At 41.1% G+C, this 17,728-nt stretch overlaps 1 protein-coding gene across 1 annotated transcript in view; it reads left to right on the forward strand.

Annotated features, from left to right (window-relative positions):
- Nucleotides 1–17,728, forward strand: part of CEP112 (centrosomal protein 112) — a 429,834-nt gene that overhangs the window by 64,162 nt on the left and 347,944 nt on the right. The window contains exons 9-10 of the mRNA XM_049768363.1: nt 4,699–4,817; nt 6,054–6,197. Coding sequence (XP_049624320.1) covers nt 4,699–4,817; nt 6,054–6,197 — 263 coding nt within the window. The remainder of the gene's footprint in view (nt 1–4,698; nt 4,818–6,053; nt 6,198–17,728) is intronic.

The raw sequence follows: 17,728 nt of genomic DNA on the forward strand, positions 1-17,728 counted from the left end.
GAAGGAAGAGTGGCTAGGTAAAAGAGAAAGAAAGGAAAAGAGTGTGCCATAGGATATTAAGAAGTCCTTGGATCTTTGCTTATTCATTATAATAAGGTGAGGTTAGAATAAATATTACAGAAAGTCACTTCAAAATCAGGGATGTTATCTCTCCACACATAAGCAACTTAATGTGTGAAAAAGAGCCTGAATATCGAATGAGATAGTATAGGAGAGTAATAAAAGCAGAATGCAACTAAAGGAGGAATTTGGCAAATGTTAAGATATAGTGATTAGGGGGATAGTGGGGGGATGTTTTTATTTAGAGGATTCCCTGTGGAATTTTCTGGCTCCTTTCTAAATTATTGAACCAGAATATATCTGAAAGGAGGATAATATTCTTGAAAGTTTAGCTTGTTTGGGGCTTCAGAGAGATAGTATAAGGGGCTTTTGTTGTTGTTGTTGTTGTTGTTGTTTGTTTGTTTTTTTGGGTGGTAACCCACACCAGCGGTACTCAGGGTTTACTCCTGGATCTTCACTCAGAAATCGCTCCTGACAGACTTGGGGGACCATATATGATACCAGGGATCAAACCTGGGTCCGTCCCTGGATGTCTGCATGCAAGGCAAATGCCCTACCACTGTGCTATTGCTCTGGCTTTGATAGTATAAGTGTTAAGGTTCTTGCCTTATGAGTGGCCTTTTGGTTCCTGGGCCTTGGCAGGAGTGAGCCCTCTGAGCATAGCTATGTGCCCCTGTCCCAAACGAAGTTTTTTTTTTTAATTTTTTATATATATTTTATTTAAACACCTTGATTACCTACATGATTGTGTTTGGGGTTTAGTCATGTAAAGAACACCACCATCACCAGTGCAACATTCCCATCACCAATGTCCCAAATCTCCCTCCTCCACAACCAACCCCTGACAGGATTTCTATTTCCCTCATACATTCTCATTATTAGGATAGTTCAAAATGCATTTATTTCTCTAACTAAACTCATCACTCTTTGCGGTGAGTTTCATGAGGTGAGCTGGAACTTCCAGCCCTTCTCTCTTTTGTGTCTAAAAATTATTATTGCAAGAATGTCTTTCATTTTTCTTAAAACCCATAGATGAGTGAGACCATTCTGCGTTTTTTTCTCTCTCTCTCTCTGACTTATTTCACTCAGTATAATAGATTTCATGTACATCCATGTATAGGTAAATTTCATGATATTCCATTGTGTATATGTACCACAATTTCTTTAGCCAATCATCTATTGAAGGGTATCTTGGTTGTTTCCAGAGTCTTGCTATGGTAAATAGTACTGCAATGAATATAGGTGTAAGGAAGGGATTTTTGTATTGTATTTTTGTGTTCCTAGGGTATATTCCTAGGAGTGGTATAGCTGGATCGTATGGGAGCTCGATTTCTAGTTTTTGGAGGAATCTCCATATCGCTTTATATATTCCCATCTGTTAATCTCTGCTTTCACTTGCTTGGAGAGTGCAGTTTCCTCCTTGAAGATGCCTGTAGTCTCAATGTCCTGGAGTGTTTTGCCTACATGTTGTTCTATATATCTTATAGTTTTGGGTCTGATATCGAGGTCTTTCATCCATTTGGATTTTACCTTCGTACATGATGTTAACTGGGGGTCTAAGTTCAATTTTTTGCAAGTGGCTAGCCAGTTGTGCCAACACCACTTGTTGAAGAGGCTTTCTTTGCTCCATTTAGGATTTCTTGCTCCTTTATCAAAAATTAGGTGAATGTATGTCTGGGGAACATTCTCTGAGTATTCAAGCCTATTCCACTGATCTGAGGGCCTGTCTTTATTCCAATACCATGCTGTTTTGATAATTATTGCTTTGTAGTAAAGTTTAAAGTTGGGAAAAGTAATTCCTCCCATATTCTTTTTCCTGATGCAGAGAAAGCATTTGATAAGGTCCAACACCCATTCTTGATCAAAACTCTCAGCAAGATGGGAATGAAAGGAACCTTTCTCAATATAGTTAAGGCCATCTACCACAAGCCAGTGGCAAATATTATCCTCAATGGAGAAAAACTAAAAGCCTTCTCTCTAAATTCTGGCACAAGACAAAGCTGTCCTTTCTCACCACTCCTATTCAACATAGCACTGGAAGTACTTGCTATAGCAATTAGGCAAGAAAAAGATATCAAGGGAATCCAGATAGGAAAGGAAGAAGTCAAGCTCTCACTGTTTGCAGATGACATGATACTCTATTTAGAAAACCCTAAAGACTCTACCAAAAAGCTTCTAGAAACAATAGACTCATATAGCAAGGTGGCAGGCTACAAAATTAACACACCAAAATCAATGGCCTTTCTATACACCAATAGTAATAAGGAAGAAATGGACATTAAGAAAACAACCCCATTCACAATAGTGCCACACAAACTCAAATATCTTGGAATCAACTTGACTAAAAATGTGAAGGACCTATACAAAGAAAACTATAAAACTTTGCTCCAAGAAATAAGAGAGGACACACGAAAATGGAAGCACATACCCTGCTCATGGATTGGCAGGATTAACATCATTAAAATGGCAATACTCCCCAAAGCATTGTACACATTTAATGATCCCTCTAAAGATACCCAGGACATTCTTCAAAGAAGTGGGTCAGGCACTTTTGAAATTCATTTGGAACAATAAACACCCTAGAATAGCTAAAACAAAGTTTGTTTTTACATCATAAATTAGTTAATGGAATAGATAGTTTAGGTTTGTTTCTAGCCTTAAATATTAATGCAAGTCATTAAAAAATTGTCCAGATTTATTCTCCAAATACTAGCGGCTACAAAAATATTTAAAATTTAGTTCTATTTTATTTTTAGTTAACCTGGATATTCCCCCCCCTTCTTTCACAGCAACTAAAATGGACCAAAAAAATTCTGATGGTAGCATTTATATTATTTTACTCCACAATTTTTAGAAATCTTTTTTTTTTTTGGTTTTTGGGCCACACCCGGCGATGCTCAGGGGTTACTCCTGGCTGTCTGCTCAGAAATAGCTCCTGGCAGGCACGGGGGACCATATGGGACACCAGGATTTGAACCAACCACCTTTGGTCCTGGATCGGCTGCTTGCAAGGCAAACACCACTGTGTAATCTCTCCGGGCCCATAGAATACTTTTGTAATTAAAAAGTCTTAAAATGCATTATTTTTTAAAGCAGAGGTATGCTTAAATTGGTTTGAATCAAAGTAAAAAAAAACTAAGAAAACATAACTGTTTTTCCTCTCTCTCTCTATGTAAGAGTCAGCTATTGAAGCAGAGCAGGTCTGTATACTTAATACATAGTCAGGCAAGCACAATGCACTCAAAGCCAGGGAGAATATTAGTTAAGCAAATGTGCAGCTGAGTTTATCCTCCTCTCTGGATGACACGAATATATATAAATGATTTTACTTAAACCAACAACAGCAGAAATCATTTTTACAAAGATAGAATTTGAAAGGATTACAAAGGGAAAGTCTGGTAGGATTTAAAGCATAACTTCATGTCAGTGAAGTGAGCCTTCACTGCATCCCAGCTCCCATCAGTGCAGTCTGGAGCTGGCTGGGAATAGCTGGTGGGAGGACTCAGGCTTCCTCTGTTCAGTGCTCAATCGCTCTGGTCACGCCCCTATGTGCCATGTTTCAGGCTACAGAGAAACTGTTGGGAAGTTTTTCTCTTTAGATACAGGCAGAAGCCTTTGTGACAGACACAGGATGTAGGACATGCTTCAAGGGAAAGCAACTGAGTTTCCTTGGAAATAGAATGGGGTTTCTTCCTGTCCCTGACAGAGGAAGACTTCCTGGAAGAGAATGGTTCATAAAGAGGTGGTCTGGAAATTTAAGAAGAGGGGTCTTTGGTCTCTCCTCTCCTCTCTAACTTTCACCTCTCCTCCTCTCCTCTTCCCTCTTTTCTCACCCCTTCCCTTCCCTCCCTCCCTCCCTCCTTTCCTTTTCTCCCTCCCTCCCTTCCTCTGTCCCTCCCTCCCTTCCTCCTTCCCTCCCTCCCTTCCTCCCTCTCTTCCTCCCTCCCTCCCTCCCTCCCTCCTTTCCTCCCTCCCTCCTTCCTTCCCTCCCTCCCTTCCTTCCTTCCTATACTTTTAGTGCCATGGAATGACATGAAATCTCAGACTAACCAGTGTCTTGCTACTTTTTATTTTAAGCAGTACTGGGCATTGAACCCAGGACCTTGTACTTGCAAGGCATATATGATCTGCCACTGAGCCAGGTGTCCACCTTCTATGGTGGTGTGAATTTTAACCTGGAAGCAGCTGTATCTTAAGGCTTATGAGGAGCCTGTGTAAGGAAGATACTGTGGTCACTGTTAGAATTGAGTAATGATGGACAGGACCAAAGACATGGAATCAAAGGAGAGAGAGAGAGAGAGAGAGAGAGAGAGAGAGAGAGAGAGAGAGAGAGAGAGAGAGAGAGAGAGAGTGAGAGAGAGAGAGAGAGGAGAGAGAGGGGAGAGAGAGAGAGGAGAGAGAGGGGAGAGAGGGGAGACAGAGAGACAGAGAGAGAGAGAGAGAGAGAGAGAGAGAGAGAGAGAGAGAGAGAGAGAGAGAGGAGAAAGAGGAGAAAGAGGAGAAAATGTGTTTGAAGCCAGATTTGGGATGTGGTGAGAAAGGGGGACTGCCTGTTGACTGGTTCCCTTTCTATTCATCTCCAAACCCTTGTTGTGCTCCCTAGAATTAGTTTAACTCTGTTTTCTTCATTTTTGACAGTTCAGACCCTTATCCGCGACTGTCAAGTTATTCGAGAGACTAAAGAAAACCAGATTATAGAGCTGAAAAAGATGTGCGAACAAAGTGCGGAGTCTCTGAAGAATGAGTGGGAGAAGAAGGTGAGCTCAGAACGGTGAAGCAGCAAAAAGGTTGATGGCTGGGAAGCACATGTTTCATTGTGAAAATAACTACAGTTCACAGAGTTTGCAGAAAAGTATATGTAATGAGAGATAATTTAAAAGTACTAAAGAGTCTAGACTGTATAGAAATGGCTTCTGCTCACATATTGGTCTCATTTCTCTAAAGCTAATGGTTTCTTCGAATAATTTTTATTTAAAAACTTACTTTTCTCTTGCTCTTGAGTTTAAATAAATACCCTGAAAAAAATTTGTTTTTGGATTTTGGGTCACACCCAGCTGTGGTCAGGGGTTACTCCTGGCTGTAGGCTCAGAAATCACTCCTGGTAGGCTTGGGAGACCATATGGGATTCCGGGATTCAAACCACCATCCTTCTGCATGCAAGGCAAACACCTTACCTCCATGCTATATCTCCGGCCCCTATACCCTGAAATATTTTTTTGTGTGTTACATACAGCCAACAAATTTGAAGCAAAATTAGCGCCGCCGTAGTAGGCTAATTTTTCAGAAATTCAGCTTTTCAACCTTTGAATTGAAACCACTGCATCATCTCTTTCCTGAAAATTCTCTGCCTGACTTAGATAGATATTTCATTGTTTCCAGGTCTGCATTTCTAGATTTAAGCAGCGCATTCATGCTCTGAATCAAGACCTGTGCGCGAGGCCTCTGAGGGGACAGTCCTCAGGCAGCTCATGCTCTCTTTGAGTTCTGAAGACTGGCTTTGTGTCCTTTGTGCCTAAAGTGCGTTTCTTGCTGGGGGGTTAAATAGAGGAAGAAAGCATTTTTGAACATTATTCTTGTACAAAATCTCTTATAAATAAGATATATGTGCATGCAGTGAGATTTCTAACTGATAGCAAATCCTACACATATATATATTAAAAATTCTAGGTCAACACCGACATTTTTGCTGAGGTTTTGCATTATCTGTTGTATTCATTTATTCTTTTTATGTCAGGTAAATAACTCCTATAATAATTAATTGTTCATCAGCTGCCAATTTCAATTCAGGAAAGCAAGGGCATAGTTTTTTTCTGATGATGCTCTTTAGAAAATATCTTCCCTTCCAAGACATGTTTACCAATTTACCATTTTGTTATTGTTGTTGAGATCACTATTTTAAATGTGTGTGTGTATGTGTGTGTGTTGTGTGTGTGTGTGGCAAAGCAGTATTTCCATAATAGTGACAGTCTATTTTTTATCCTTTCCCTGGATAGCTCCACAGTGCTGTAGCTGAAATGGAAAAGGAGAAGTTTGATCTTCAGAAGCGACACACGGAAAATATTCAGGACTTGCTGGAAGACACTAACGTGCGTCTGAATAAAATGGAGGGTGAATACCTGGCACAAACTCAGTCCACAGTAAGTCTTTCTTGTCTTCCCTTTCCTTGTTCTCTCCAGCTCCATGGCCCTGTGCTTCCCAGTGCTCGGGAGTAGCTTCCTTCCTGCCTGTGTTTCTCCCAGGTGACAGGTATCCCCTTGACACAGGCTGAGGAAACTCCCTGGCTTCTTTGGTGCCCACCGGCTCCCAGAAGCCTTTGCAAATCTTCCTGTTTAGTTGTTGACTTTTGAGCTTAGAGATCATTTCTTTTTTGTTGTTGTTGTTGTTGTTATTTCTCCCCCTCTCCATTTGTTTACACTGAAGACTTGATTGTTTTTCTGAAAATATTTAATACTAGTGTGAGGGAACACAAAGGAAGAAATATGACAATGAAGACTATGACAAGGACATGACAAGAAATATGACAATGAGGAATCTGACAAATAGGACAAGGAAGAAATGTGACAATATTTAGATTAAAAAATTTTAAATCCCTTTATTTAAATACTATGCTTACAGGGTTGTTCTTACTAAAGGTTTTTTTTTTTTCAGTTTCATAGTTTGTCATGTTTGAGAGTCAGTCCTACCACGTCAAACACCCTTCACCAGTGCAGCTTTTAGATTTTCTTAGTGGCTTTCTGTTGATTCAGGGGACCAGACCCAGACTTCTCAAGGGCCAACCTCAGAAGTTCTCTTTCTGGAGAACTGCAAAAGGAATGCAACAGAGGATACAGGGCAGAGGTCTGTGACTCCAAGGAGAGATCAAGGATCCCTGAGCAGCTCCTCAGTAGCCCTGGGTGCTCGAGGGCAGTGAGGGGGACAAAGGGCTCCACTTCCAAGAGCTTGCCGATGTCCCAGAAAGCATAAGCCCTGAAGAGTAGGTGAACAGGCCTGTAGCCCATTGGAGGGCCCTTTCTGGAAAGGGAACCTCTTATTCTTCCTATCAGAAATGTTTTTCCTCAGGGGCAGAGCCTCACATTCCAGGCTGGCACAAGGTCTTTGCACCCCTCAAAGAGCTCCACAGGCCTGACTTAGTGCAAGTACTTCTGTATCTGGTTTTACTCCTGGTTCTGTGCTCAGGATCATTTCTGGCAGGGTTCCAGGTACCTTTTTGGTGTTGGGATCAAACTCAGGCCAACTGGCCTGACCATTGAAATATTTGAATGACAGTTAGTTACTAGGTGTACCTTAGAGACCGCTAGCCCGCTTTGACTGAACCTGTCACAAGGTGATTGGGGATTTTAGTGTCTTGGATTAAAATCCTAGATCCTTGGGGGCCGGAGTGATAGCATAGTGGATAGGGCATTTACCTTGCACATGACCGACCCAGGTTATATTTCTGTCATCCCAGATGGTTCCCTGAATCTGCTAGGAGTTATTTTTGAGTGCAGAGCCAGGAGTAACCCCTGAGCATAGCTGGCTGTGGCCCAAAAACCAAAAATAAAATCCTAGATCCTTAACAGTGGTGAATTATTCTTACTTACTATTATTGTTGCTGCTGCTGCTGCTGCTGCTACTGTCATTGTTGGTTTTTTGGGCCACACCCTACAGCTTTCTAGTTACTCCTGGCTCTGCACTCAGCAATCATTCCTGGTAGTCTCAGGGGACAATATGGAATGCCAGGGATCTAATCTGAGTAAGCTATGTGCAAGACAAATTCCTTACCTGCTATACTATGACTCCAACCCCAACAGTGGTAATCACTTTTACTTCTCTTTTAGGGTAATAATACAATAGTGTAACATTTGAAAATAGTAAATTAATGTGCCTAGTAAGCACTGAAAAGGTAACTGTTCAAGTTATATTTTACATTGTTACATACAAGAATAATAATTCTTTCTGGAGACATAGTACAGCAGGTAGGGCACTTGCCTTGTAGGCAACTTGACCAGGCTTCAATCCTAGAGACCCAGTATGATTCTCCAAGCTTCTCCAAGAAGGGTCCTCAAGTCTCCACCCAGGAGTAAGTCCTGAGCAACCATCAGATATGATTCCCCCACCCCCATCAAGAATAACAGTCACTGGAGAGGTAGAACTCCCATTGGCAACTTTCTGTTTGTAATAGATGATGGGAAATTGCTCATCTTAAAAGAAAAGTAAGTTTGTGGAAGGGTGCTTTGCAAATCACCCTGGATCAACCCTCAAGCTCTGGAGGGAAAGATGATGAAGGGAGAACTAAGATAAAGTCTTAGTTCTAACTTATTTCTAACTTAGCCAAATCCATTGGTCTTTTATCATTAATACTCTTGATGTCTTGTTCAGTGAATCTTTCTCTAATGCGAGTACAGGAAGGCTAAAAAGTTTTCTTTTTAACTTCTAGTCCTTTAACTTTCAGATTTTGCTCATGACTGATGTTCAGTCAAGATCTAATTTCATTGTTTGCTGTGTGGACTATCTCACTCGCTCTCAGTTCTCTGTATGCATGATTTCTCCTGATATGCGGTGCCAATTCTCACACTCATGAAGCTGCCTGTTCTCAAGGAGCTATCTGTCTGTTCACACAAAGCCATCTATCCATCCTGGTTCAGGAGCTGAGACCTGTGACTTGTTAGCATCACATTGTCATCATTATGAAGTTTCCAAATTCCTCCTGGTATCAGGTGGCAAACTCTTTTCCTGGACCTGTAGAAGGGTCTTGAAGGGGTCGATGAGTCTGTATAGTGGGTATAAGGTGCTTGTCTGGCACATGACCAAGGTGGGGGTAAATTCCCAGCATCCCATACGGTCCTCTTCAGCACCAATAGGAATGATCCCTGAGCACAAAGCCTGGAGTAGGATCTGAACACTGCTGGTTGTGGTACAAACCCCCCTCCCCAAAGTATGATAATATAGTGTTGGTTGCTCAGAGTTCCTGTGTCTATACAGTTAGAATCAACTGACCAAGTCTAACTTTTTTTTATACTTTAATGGTAAGTGGTTTCGTAATTTTGGAGGAGGGTTGGGGAGGGGATTTGGGGCCACACCTAGTGATGCTTAGGTCTGACTCCTGGTTCTGTGCTTAGGGATCACTCTTGGCAGGTTTTGTTAGGGCAGGGGCAAATGGGGTGCCAGGGGTTGAACCTGGCTACAGGTTGAACCTCAGCTACATGTAAAGCAGATGCCCTCCTTGCTGTATTATCTCCATGGCCTTGGTTTTATACTTTTATTATAAATAAGATCTAGGAATAAGCTTGAAAGTCATATATCTTAACACTAAGATGTTTGTAGTAAATATTTTATGTTTAGCTAAACTTGTACAAAGTGTTAAGTAATGGTAATGATAAAGGCCCTAGAATGAAAGCTTTTTTATATTTATATAAAATTTTTTCACTTTTTTATATAATTATTTAAGCACTGTGGTTACAAAATTGTTAACAATTGAGTTTCTGTCATAGAATGTACACTGCCCTTTACCAGTGCACTTTTCCTACCACCAATGTCCCCAGTTTCCCAGACACCTCTGACCTGCCTCTGCGTCAGGCATTTTATATCTCTCTGTTTCTCTCTTTCTGTTTTTCCTTTTTGACACTGTGGTTTGCACTATATTGTTACTAAAGGGATATCATGCATATCACTTTTTTCTCTTTTAGTGCCCATTCTTGTCCAGAGCAATCAGTTCCAACTGTCATTGTTATAATAGTCCCTTCTCTGTCCTAACAGCACTCCCCTGCTCTTTGTGGCAAACTTTCTACCATGGACTGGTCCTCCTGGCCTCTATTGGTCTCTATTGGACCTCTACTGGTCTCTATTGTCTCTGGATATTATTTTCATACTATATTTTATTTTTCTTATATCCCATAAATGAATGAGATCATTCTTTGTTTATACCTCTCCCTCTGACTCATTTCACTCTCCATATCCATCCATGTATAAGCAAATGTTATGACTTCATTTTTCCTAACCGCTGCATAGTATTCCATTGTGTTAGATGGACCCAAGTTTCTTATTTTCTCATCAATTCTTAGGAACTTGGATTGTTTCCAGAGTCTGGCTATTGTAAATAGAGCTGTGCTGAACACAGAAATACAGAGGGCTTTTCTGTATGATGTTTTTGAGTTCCAAGGGTAGGTCTCTAGGTGTGGTCTTTATGGATAATATAGAAGCTAAACTTTTAGTTTTTTGAGAAATATCTACTTTGTTTTCTAAAAATAACTGGACCTGGATCAGTCTACATTCCCATGAGCAGTGAATGAGAGTCTTTTTCACCCTGCGTCTGCCCTAGAATTGTTTGTTCTTGTTCTTTGTGATGTGTGCCAGTCTCTGTGGTGTGAGATGATAGCTCATTGTTGTTTTGATTTGCATCTCCCTGATGATTACTGATGTGGAACATTTTTTTCATTTGCTTTTTGGCCATCTGTATTTCTTCTTTGAGGAAATGTCTGTTTATTTCTTTTCCCCATTTTTGGATGAAGTTAGATGATTTTTCTTGCTAAGTTCTATTTGTCCCTTGTATAGCGTATGTATTAACCCCTTATCAGAAGGTATTGAGTGAATAATTTCTCCCATTGTTTTGGTTAGTCTTTGTATCCTAATCACTGTCTTCTTTGAGGTGCATAAATTTCTCAGTTTAATGTAGTCCCAATTTGTTTATCTTTGCTTTCATTTGCTTGGCCGGTTTCCTCCTTGAAGATGCCTTTAGCTTCAATGTCATAGAGACTTCTTGTCTATATACCTTATGGTTTCAGGTGTGATAGATAGTTCTTAGTCCATTTTTTTTGACCTTTGTGCATGGTGTTAAGAAGAGGTCTGAATTCACTTTTTTTGCCTGTTGTTGACCAGTTTTTCAAACATTACTTGTTGAAGAGTCTTTCTTTGCTATCCACAGTCCAAAAGATCAATGAAAGCAAGAATTGGTTCTTTGAAAAAAAATAAACCTGATAGATAAAGCATTAGTAAGACTCATATGATTTCACTCTTAACAATTCAGCAGACCCAGAGCAAAAAAGGAAAAAAAACTAGAGATACATGAAAATGTCTGTTTTTTTCACATGGAGGGCCAACAATGATGCCTTATTTAAAAACTAACAGCTCAAACTTTGCTAATTTGAAAGGTTTATCGATTCCCAGGGCTGCAGTGAAAATTGACCATGTGCTGGTTAACTCAGACCAACTATGATTATCTCCCTTTTTCAGGTAAGAATCAGAGGTCAGGTGTAAGCGAGATGCTCCTGCCGTCTCCTGGGCATGAAGTGGCAGAGCTCATTTCTCCCGCTTGCTGTCAGTGTTCACAAGCCATCCTTGACTTCCCTCTCTTGACCCCACAATGCTACACTTTCAGCCTCTCCTGTTCCTTGGTGTCCGCTCAGAGGGCCTGTGTTCTAGAGTTTTTCCATATAGTTTTTCATATAGGGACACCAGCCATGGGCCTGAGGCTCTAACCTAATCTAGGCCCCCTCAGCTTCACTCATGATAACTTCAGACAAGGCCACACTTGCCAGGGCCAATAGAGAGAACACAGGATAATCTACCACAGTAGAGAAGAAAAGTGATTTTTTGGGGGGGTTTTAAGTACATAGATCATTTTCCCCTATCCTTCCTTTCTTCAGCTTTCTTTAGTCATCCATAAAATCATAAAAATAATAGTTGAGTAAAATTTACATTAATTGCATTTTCAATCACTTTGCACATAATTTACAATGTAATCAGTTTAAAAAATTTTTCAACTTTCATCAAGTGCTGAATGGCTATATTTCAAAATGGCTGAATATTCTTTTAATAAATAATAATAATAATGTAAGGGCCATCCTACAGACTTCAAGTTTTTCCTTTCCTGTCTAAGACCCACAGTCTTGGTGTCATCATCATCATAGTTGGTGTCACACAGAGTTGGCTTAATATCTCTACATGATCTTTTATTAGTGCTGAAACCTGCTAATTACTTTTCTGTATCTTTATTTCCTTACATAAATAAGAATAATTGTATGCATTTACAATGGCTAGGATTTTATTGAATGCATCAAAGAGATGATTTCTGTGAAGAATCTGACAGGATTTATGAAGTAATGGTATTCTCCCACTTTATTTTTTTGAAAATTGGAACCATTTTGTTTTTTTAAATACAGACCTTTATTTAAGAATCATGGTTTCAAACATGTTTGTAGTTGGGTTTCAGTTATATAAATAAAAAATACACCCCTCCTTCACCAGTACAACATTCCCACCATCAGTGCCCTCCCTCCCTCTCCCTCTCTGCCTACCCCTTGCCTGCATTAAATATAGGCATTATTTTTCTCTGACTCACCACCATTGCCGTGGTAGTTGTCAGTGTAGTCCAGGGGTCTCAAACTCAATTTACCTGGGGGCTGCAGGAGGCAAAGTTGGGGTGATCCTTGAATGCAAGGAACATTTGGGGGTGTGACCCAAACAACTAAAACAAAACAAAAAAGATTCCTCTAGGGCAGGGCCACAAAATGTTGTACGGAGGGGCGCAAACGGCCCGTGGGCCGCGAGTTTGAGACCCCTGGTAGTCATTTCTCCAGTCTTATAAATTATCTTTATTTAAACACCGTGATTACAAATATTTGTAGTTGTATGATTACAGTCATGTAAAGAACACCCCCCTTCACCAGTGCAGGATTCCCACCACCAATTTCCCAGATCTATCTACTCCCCACCCCACCCACACCTGTACTCAAGACAGGCTTTCTTTTTCCCTCATTCATTCACATTGTTATGATAGTTTTCAGTGTAGTTATTTCTCTAACTGCACTTATCACTCTATGTGGTGAGCTTCATGTCATGAGCTGCACCTACATGGGAAGATGGAGGGAAATAAGGGTTGGGACTGAGGCAGTAAAATATTAGAAATGAGATTTGTAGGGCGGTATCAAGGTCACAATACAAGATGGATGTTATGGATATATAAAATATATGCATACAGTACTATCAATAGGAAAACAAGGAGAAAAAATTTCCAGTGACTGTCCCAACATAAACCAGTACTAAAACGGCCCGCCCTCCTTCCAAAGCGCATTTCCATTAGTGTAGGGAGAGGTGGGGGGAAGCCTGAGAACCACTAAGAGTCCACCTGAACCCACTTCTGGCCATCTGAGCTGGCACCCAGGGAAGGCCTGGGGTCAGGAGGAAAAGACAAGGACGGCTGGGGGCCTGCCAAGCCTCCCAGCACTCCCCAGGCCAGCGAGAAGGGCTCCGGTATGGGGCCTCCCCAAACCCCATACTTGGCAAGAGCTGGTCTCCAGAATCAAAGAGGGAACCGGAAGCCAGATGTCTACCCACCCTCCTCCCCATGCACCTCCCCCCTGGAGTATGGAGAGAGGGGGGAAGCCTGAGGACCACTAGAGTCCACTAAGAGTCCACCTGAACCCACTTCTGGCCATCTGAGCTGTCACTCAGGGAAGGTCTGGAGTCAGGGGAAAAAGACAAGGGCGGCTGGGGGCCTGCCAAGCCTCCCAGCACTCCCCAGGCCAGCGAGAAGGGCTCTGGTATGGGGCCTCCCCAAACCCCATACCTGGCAAGAGCTGGTCTCCAGAATCAGAGAGGGAACTGGAAGCCAGATGTCTGCCTGCCCTCCTCCCCATGCACCTCCCCCCTGGAGTACGAAGGGAGGGGGGAAGCCTGAGGACCACTAAGAGTCCACCTGACCCACTTCTGGCCATCTGAACTGGCACTCAGGGAAGGCCTGGAGTCAGGGGAAAAAGACAAGGACGGCTGGGGCTTGCCAAGCCTCCCAGCATTCCCCAGGCCAGGGAGAAGGGCTCTGGTATGGGGCCTCCCCAAACCCCATACCCGGCAAGAGCTGGTCTCCAGAATCAAAGAGAGAACCGGAAGCCAGATGTCTGCCCACCCTCCTCCCTATGCACCTTCCCCCTGGAGTACGGAGAGAGGGGGGAAGCCAACTCAGCACTCTTTGTGGCAGGCTTCATATCATGGGCTGGACCTTTCAGCCCTCTTCTCTATTGTCTCTGTATATTATTACAATAATCTTTTTTACTTTTCTTAAAACCCATAGATGACAGAGATTATTCTGTGTCTCTCTCCTTCTGACTTACTTTATTCATCATTATAGATCCCATTTCCATCCATGTATAGGAAAATTTTATGACCTCATCTCTTCTGACAGCTGCATAGTATTCCATTGTGAATATGTATCACAGTTTCTTTAGCAACTCATCTATTGAAGGGCATCTGGGTTGTTTCCAGATTCTGGCTATTGTAAATAGAGCTGCAATGAATATATGTATGAGGAAGGCATTTTTGTGTTGTGCTTTTGTGTTCCTAGGATATATCCCTAGGAGTGGTATAGCTGGATCACATGGGAGCTCAATTTCCAGGTTTTTGAGGAAAATCTTTATATTATTTTCCATAAAGGCTGAACAAAATGTCATTCCTACCAGCAGTTAATGAGAGTTCCTTTCACCCCACAACCCCGTCAGCACTGATTGTTCTTATTCTTTGTGATATGTGCCAGTCTCTGTTGTGTGAGATGGTATCTCATTATTGTTTTGATTTGCATCTCCCTGATATTAGTGATATGAATCATTTTTTCATGTGTCTTTTGGCCATTTGTATTTCTTCTTTGAGGAATTGTCTGTTCATTTCTTTTCCCCATTTTTGGATGGGATTAGATGTTTTACTCTTGTTAATTTTTGTGAGTACCTTGTATAGATATTAGCCCATTCTCTGATGGGTATTGGGTGAATAGTTTCACCCATCCTATGGGTGGCCTTTGTATCCTCTTAATTATTTCCATGAGGTTCAGAAGCATCTCAACTTAATATAGTCCCATTTGTTTATCTCTGCTTCCACTTGTTTGGACAGTGCTGTTTTCTCCTTGAAGATGCCTTTAGTCTCAATGTCATGGAATCTTTTACCTATGTGTTCTATATACCTTATGGCTCGAGCTCTGATATCAAGGTCTTTAATCTATTTGGATTTGACCTTTGTGCATGGTGTTAGATGGAGGTCCGAGTTTGCTTTTTTACATGTGGTTGGCCAGTTGTCCCAGCACCACTTGTTGAAGAAGCTTTCCTTGCTCCATTTTGCATTTCTTGTTCCTTTATCATAGATTAATTGATTGTATGTCTGGGAAACATTCTCTGAATACTCAAGTCTGTTCCATTGATCTGAGAGTCTGTCTTTATCCCAGTGCCATGCTGCTTTAATGACAATTGCTTTGTAGTACAATTTAAAGTTGGGGATGGAACTATTTTCTTTGTCTGTCTGATTGATTGTTTTTACTTTGTCTTTGAGCAACACCCACCCAACATACTGAAGGCTTACTCCTGACTCTGCACTCAAGAATCACTACAGGCAGTATTTGAGGGACCATTTGGGACACTAGGGATCTAACCTGGACAGGTATATGCAAGACAAACACCCTACCCACTGAGGTCCAAGGAAAATTTTATTTTTGCTTATTTTACCCTTCAGTTATGCATCAAAACAAATATTTTAAAGAATTTTATAAACTGTATGTACATAGATCCCTTTTGAAAATGAAGTCACTGGGCATACAAAGAAGAAAGGATGAGTCTATAGTGGTGGGGCCCTGCCTGGCCATATTTTTGTTTTGTTTTGTTTTGTTTTGTTTGTTTGTTTGTTTTTGCCATACCCAGTGGCACTCGGGTTAGTCCTGGCTATGTGCTTAAATATTGCGGTCAGAGAGATAGCATGGAGGTAAGGCGGTTGCCTTCCATGCAGAAGAATTGTGGTTCAAATCCCAGCATCCCATATGGTCCCCCAAGCCTGCCAGGGGCGATTTCTGAGCATAGAGCCAGGAGTAACCCCTGAGCGCTGCCGGGTGTGACCCAAAAACCAAAAAAAAAAAAAAATCAGGTTGGCAGGCTTGGGGACCACATGGAATGCCGGGAATCAGACCATGGTTGGTCCTGGTTGGCCATGTGCAAGATATATACCTTACCCACTGTGCTATGGCTCCAGCCCCTAGCTATATTTTTCATCTTACCATACTCACTGAGACACTCACAAGGACAAGGACTTTTTTCTGTACCTTCAACAGTGAAATCAGCATGACTTATTTGGTGACATAATTCTTACTAGCTAAAGATTTATAATTTATCTCAAAAAGAGCAGTAATCAACCTGCTATATCCTCACAAATGATGTTCTAGCAGCTATAAAATGGTGCTGTGAGATTTTCTGCAGAACAGCTGTGTTTGGTGGAGGAAAACATTTTGTGAGGAAACGTGGCATGGCTTTGTGATTTTGTAAACCACTTTCCTGGTAGGTTTATTAGAAGGCAAATGGATGCTCAAAGCTGCTTTTGCATTCATTCCCATCTGAGATCACACTCTGTGTCTGCCTCTGGGAGCTCCCCTTGGTGCTCGTGGGAAAAAAGGGCTAACAGGGCAGATACACTGAGGGTTATTATAACCATCACAGTGACCTTGGCAGTACCCTGAGAGAGTGGCTTGGGACCCTCTGAAGTTTCTGGGCCAGATTTGGAAAACAACTGCTCTAGGCCATTGGCTTTCAAGTGTTTTTGACTTGACTCTTAATAAGAAATAGGTTTTATTTGTTCTGTCCAGAATTGACACATAAGCAAATCCACCTGCATTTTTTATAACCCAAAGGCTTAGAAAATATTATTTGCCTTACACTTTGAATTTTTTTTTTGCTTCCTTGAACATTTGATAATTGCTCATCTTTTATTCTTTTTTTGTTTTTGGTGGGGAGAAGAGAGTAGGGTGGTCTCCCAAGCAGTGGGTATGGCACCTCAGGGGATTCTTGATGGGCTGCTTAGGTGAATGCAGGGGCCCTTAGTGTTTGGACCACCATGGCTGTATCCACAGTCCTTGGACTACTTTCTGCGTTAATTCTAGCAGTGCTCAAGGGGATGTGTATGGGGTTGAATGCAAACAAGGTCTTGAACCATCTACCTAAGCTCATGTCATTTTTATCTTTATTTTGAATGTGTTGGAAACACAATTGTCAGAACACTACTCTGAAAAGTTATCTATTTTAGAATATAGCATTTGTGCTTATAATAGGCTTTCAAAGGAATTTTAGCCATTCATGCTCTTAAGCTCAATTTCAAAATCCGGATTCTCTTCCTAACTTTGTCAGTGCTCAAAATTGTGATACTTAAAAATCATACTCATTTTCTTATCCAAGGATTGTCAGATTTTGATTTGCATTTATATGACGAATGGCTCATGCTTTGTAGGCATTTTAAGTTGCCTATTTATGTGTAATTGTTCTCCATTTTGAAATTCATTTATCCACTAGCCTGAGTTGTAGTGATGCTTATTATATAAATTATTTGTCAGGTTTTTTTGGGGGATCTTCAGTTTTTAGATTATGATATATTTTTTTCTTTTACAATATCACACTAATTTCACCACTATGCTTCAAATTGAAACTGTATAAAGTGACCCATAAGTGTACCCCAATAGATCACCTTTTAGATCAGTGATTTCTGCTCCAGGATTGTATATTGTTGTAAGTTACAAAATTTGCCACTTATACTACCCTTCATCTATAAGTCGGTGGCAGTAAGTACATTTGTATTGTAACAGCTCTTACATTTCCCAGAACTTTTGTTGTCAAAGACTAAAATCCCAGGTGCATTGCATAATAGCTCCTCCAATCCATCTATCCTTTGATAAAGAGCA

Source organism: Suncus etruscus, chromosome 1 (assembly GCF_024139225.1).
Source record: "Suncus etruscus isolate mSunEtr1 chromosome 1, mSunEtr1.pri.cur, whole genome shotgun sequence".
Taxonomy (NCBI): Eukaryota; Metazoa; Chordata; class Mammalia; order Eulipotyphla; family Soricidae; genus Suncus; species Suncus etruscus.